The sequence below is a fragment of the Montipora foliosa genome, chromosome 10 (genome assembly GCF_036669935.1).
Source record: "Montipora foliosa isolate CH-2021 chromosome 10, ASM3666993v2, whole genome shotgun sequence".
Classification (NCBI taxonomy): domain Eukaryota; kingdom Metazoa; phylum Cnidaria; class Anthozoa; order Scleractinia; family Acroporidae; genus Montipora; species Montipora foliosa.
In genome coordinates, this window is record NC_090878.1 from 23,520,797 (window position 1) to 23,525,796 (window position 5,000).

Sequence of the window (5,000 nt, forward strand, 5' to 3'; positions counted from 1 at the left end):
GTTTCTTTAGAAACTACCCCCTTCTTTTCACGGTTAGTCTCATTTGCATTACAATGTAATCTAACGTGAATGCGAGGCAATTTCGTGTTAAAACTACAAAATAGCCCGAAATTGCCTCACATACCTGCTAGATTATATTGTAATGCAGATGAGAAAAACTAACCGTGAAAAGGTCTATTGAACCACAACAAGGGCCTTACTTGAAAAATGCAAAGGTTAAGATGGTCAGCGTTAATCCGACAATTGATAATGCGCAACCGATGTAGCTGATGAGTGACAGCGCAGTGGAATGTTTGCCGCACGCTTTCGATGATGGGCCATCAAGATCCTGCAATCAAAATAGCACATTCTTGTCAACTTTGCATCTGTTAAGTGAATTGATGGAAATATCCTACACCGGTCCCTCCTATTCTTGGTTTGCATCCACGTGATGAGACGGCCATGTTGGTTTACAAAACAATAGAAAATATCCCCACAAGTTTCGCACAACAATACAATCAAATTCCCACAAAAGACATTTTACTGCAATTGTTCTGTACACCAACATGGCCGCCGTGACGGCAGATGAAAACCACCAATAGCAATGTTTCTCGTGACGTCATTAATATGCCAACCAGAACCTAATTGGCTGTTGAAACAAATACTTCTTTTGTTTCGTGGTTGGCAAAATTTAAATATCAAAAGAAATGTGACGTCAATGTTTGTAAACAAGAAATATCGCTATAACAAATTTGAAGGGTTTAACAAACTTAATAAATGAATAAATGAGAGGCATTGCGCTGATTCTGAAAACTTTGATCCTAGCTTTCGCCGATGGACGGCATCACATTAAAGTTTTCGAAAACTGCTCAAGGCCTCACTCAAACAGTTTATTCATTTTATTCATTTTATTACTCATCTAAAGGATACTGCTAAAGGACCACATCAAGCGTGTAATTTAACAAATTCCGATCTCATAGTCTGACATTCTTGTGAGGCATCCAACTGTCTCCGGATTCGACGCCAAATGTACAATGTTATGCGAGTCCAGTAATTTTTACTCTGGTGTAAACGCAGTCTAAATCAAAGGGAAGAGTGGCGGTGACTTCACAAAGATGGGGACAGAAAATACCCTCTAAATATCCGAGCGGTTTAAGCAAGCAAGGGGATTTATTGCACATTCTTGAGGTGTCCTATATTCTTCACACTCCATCACATTACTTTATGTACGAACAAACAAACTACCCGCCGTCTCTGGAGTATATAAATTTCCTTACCACTAAGGCGGCAAAGTTGGTCATGTGATTGCATTCGCAAATAATCGTGTCGTTAACGATGCCGCGGAGAGAACATCCAGCGGTCGACCATCCACCTAATGAAACGAAATAATCCATGTTAAATGAGACAAAGACTACAACAGGTAGCTATTCGTGGCTCAAAAATATCTTGTGCTTAAGCTCCCTAGTGACGAAAGGCCAACGCTTGAATACGGCCACATTGACACTGTGTAAAAACGAAGGGTACATGTTCCATTTCCTAGTTTTTAATTAAGCTCTAAAACATCATAATAAATTGCATTTATTTCGCCATTTGAACGCAATTAAAACTAACAACATGGAAGAAACTAGAATGAAGGAAATGATGACTTAACAGTAAACTTCTTGCTTTGTGAACAGATTCTCCTCATAAAACACAACAAATGCAAAGAGATCTCTTAGGAGAATATACAAATTGACATTTTGGCTCAACGGTCGTTGGGGCAGAGTATATGACAAACACGCAAATTTGATGTTCTCGCCCGTTTTGTTTCAGTTTGGAGACCTGATACTTTCAAAGGACCATAATTAACAATTATTGGACGAGGTTGAGCAAAATATCGTGATTTGTCAATGGCGAGCAGATGGATTATTTGCCGAAGCCGAAGGCTGAGGCAAATAATGGATGTGCGAGACACTGACAAATCACGATATTTTGCGATAACCGAGTTCAATAATTATTTTATCATTAGATTACTGTGCTAACTTTATTTTTCACAATTCCCAACAATTAAATCTCTTTCTGAAAGCTCAGGAAAGCGAACTGCCATTATCACACAAGAGTGTGGTTTCAATTACGCATGAGCAGAATATTATTTGCAGGTCACGTGGTGGGCTCTCGGTCAATGAAAAGGAAGGAAAAATCCATCGAATGATAACATTAATTAAACAACAGACAAAGCAAACTGCTAATTCAAAGAGTAACTTACGTTTTTGAAAATCCCACCAAACACACCTTGTACTGCTCTTTATCACCTAACCAGAAAAACGAAAAGAAGAATGATTGCGGAAACATTTGATTTATGGTCATATCGCCATAACCAAGACTCGCCATCACAATCATTTATAAATCTCGGACAATTTTCGCGCTCAATTATTCAAAGAAAGAGAAACTTTTAGTGGCGATATCCTAGAAGTTCCGTCTACTAAGTTATTGGGGGTTCATATTGATGAAATGTTAACCTGGGATGATCAGATGAACATACTTCATCTAAAGGCTCGAATGGCTTACGAATGTTGTATTTAGCTAGAAAAGTAACTGACTATCAAGAGACTCTTAAGACAATTTACTTTCACTTGTACAACCTTACTTTGACTATTGTGATGTTATATGGAGTGACTGCTCCATAACACGTGCTGACAAATTACAAAAGTTACAAAATGGAGCAGCAAGGATTCTTACTAGGGCTGATTACTCTATTGGATCATCAGCAGTGCTAAATTCTCTAGAGTGGTCTAACTTAGAAGAAACAGAGAGAAGGCACTTGTTAATTACGATGTTTAAAGTATTCAATAATAATTGTCCGACGTATCTTCAGGAGCATTTTCATAGAACCTCTGAAGTTCACAATTATAACTTAAGGGGTTCGAACTATGACCTCCAATTACCGCTACCTAAAACGAATTTTCTTAAACGTTCTTTCTCTTATCGACGTGCAATGGCTTGGAACCAACTGTCAAATCAAATACGTGAGATAAGAGATCTTGCAAGCTTTAAACGTGCGATATCCTAGGACACATTTTATATTGCTAGGGCACATTTTTACATGGCTTGTTTCGTATTATTATATAGTAAATTATGACTGTTACTAATTATTACTATTGTTTAAATTTCCTTGATATTAAATAATTTTTAGCGCTAAGTTATACCAAGTTTATTAGTCGATTTAACATTTATACCTTGTAATTCTTGTAATTTTTTGGCATTTATATCATGTAATTCTTACACGGCATTTCTGAAAACCAGCTTGCTCAGACATTTACCGTGTTTTAAATAAAGTTAATTGATTGAATTGAAATAGACCCAGGACGAGTGCTTCCTTACCTCCTCTCGCGGCATTTTAAACTTGATAATCACAGGTGTGGTCAAGTTGGACACCTCTTTATTTCTCAAACTTGCAGACAACACAGGACTGCTTGTCGTGACTCTGCTTCCGGTTGAATTCTCCATGGTGTAACTGGACGTTTCCGACCTTTCCAGTTTGTGATCCTTTTCCTTGGTGAAACCGTCCTCGCACACTTCCGCCTTCCAGTACTCGGGCGCAAAGAGCTTGCTTGTGCGATAGTACACCACAATCAATGTTGAGTTATCGGTATCGTTCCCACTTAGAATCGATCCGGGCACTGTTATACTTGCTTCGCTATCTTCACTTGTACCATTGTTGGTCGTGTTAATAGCGATGTTGTCATCTGTGGCTTTGACGGAGACGCCAATGTCACTGCCAGTTTTAGTGATGAGCTGCGTGTGAACACCAATATTTGATGTTCCTTTGCTGAATTTTCCTCCCTTGTCGAGGTAATCTTCGATAATCCGAACGAATCTACAAAAGTAAAATTCCTTCTCAAAAAACTGAACCATAAAAAAATCCTCATCTAGTATTTTGATAACATAATCATTGAACATTTATCAGATCATTACCCGACCATGAACATCAAATTGAAAGAAAAACCAACGCGTTTGTCGTCAACGACCAATCGCAGGAGGCTGTTTGTCGCCATATAATAAAATTCAAAAAAATTCTCGTATTCTTGCACTGACCTTTCTCTTCTTAAAGTTTTTGCTCGATTCATTAAGTTATCAGGCAAGAAATGATTTGAAAGAAAATACTTTTTAATGAGTTAAAGCACACAGCAAATCTTTAGCCTGACTTTGGCCTAGCTATGCTGTAAACTCGAAGCTTTATCTTTCATTTTGGCAGCGTCAGTGATTGAAAGCTTAATCAAGAGCGACCACGCCTGCTACCCGAACGTAGTCTGAAATTACAACTAAGTTAACATAATTGTACTTATTTCTAATTTTAATAAACAATTACTCTTCTTGGGCTTGTTGGATATCAATTTTTTTGAAAACCAACTCGGTTATCCGTTGGTTTAACAATTCTTTCATCAACTGATCACATCAAAAGCGGACTTCAACTAGAGAAGAGAGCACTAACAATGATCAGAGATACTCAATACATGTGCGTTCCTTTCTTCCTAAAGTTCAACCAAATACGTTCCGTTCATTTTGAAGTAATTAAAAAAGTCACAGATCTGACAGAAGATACGGAGAAAGATTTTGCCTCGTCATTAAAAGCAGGAATTTGTTGCCTAAGTGGGAGAGCTTCTAACAAGAAATTCTTGTTAAGAGACAAGAGAGGACCAGGACCAGAGAACGAATCCCCCATATAGGCCCTATCCCCGTCGTAATCCCTCTAAAGTTATTGTTAGAAGATATCAATTTTCCCGAGGATTTTACCTCGCTCGTTGCGTGTATAAACGCGTTTTTTCCACATGGTAAATCGCGAACGACGCGAAGCATTGCATGGGAGCTGTCAACATTGGTAAAAATGGAGCATATGATTGGTTATCACTCAACCCTCTTGGGAACACCGGATCTTGGAGGACATCTAACAATAACTTTAAAGGAATTACGATGAGGATAGGGCCTCTATGGGGAATTAATTCTCTGCCTTTTATCCTCTCTTAAAAGAGAGCAGTATTATT

General features: G+C 38.2%; 1 protein-coding gene across 2 annotated transcripts in view; it reads right to left on the minus strand.

Annotated features, from left to right (window-relative positions):
* LOC137972985 (uncharacterized) overlaps window positions 1–5,000 on the minus strand; it is a 47,120-nt gene that overhangs the window by 8,610 nt on the left and 33,510 nt on the right. For both annotated transcript variants that reach the window (XM_068819684.1, XM_068819685.1), the window contains exons 13-16: window positions 3,340–3,835; window positions 2,225–2,270; window positions 1,257–1,351; window positions 201–328 (exon numbers count right to left, since the gene is read on the minus strand). In XM_068819684.1, the coding sequence (XP_068675785.1) occupies window positions 201–328; window positions 1,257–1,351; window positions 2,225–2,270; window positions 3,340–3,835 (765 nt within the window). The remainder of the gene's footprint in view (window positions 1–200; window positions 329–1,256; window positions 1,352–2,224; window positions 2,271–3,339; window positions 3,836–5,000) is intronic.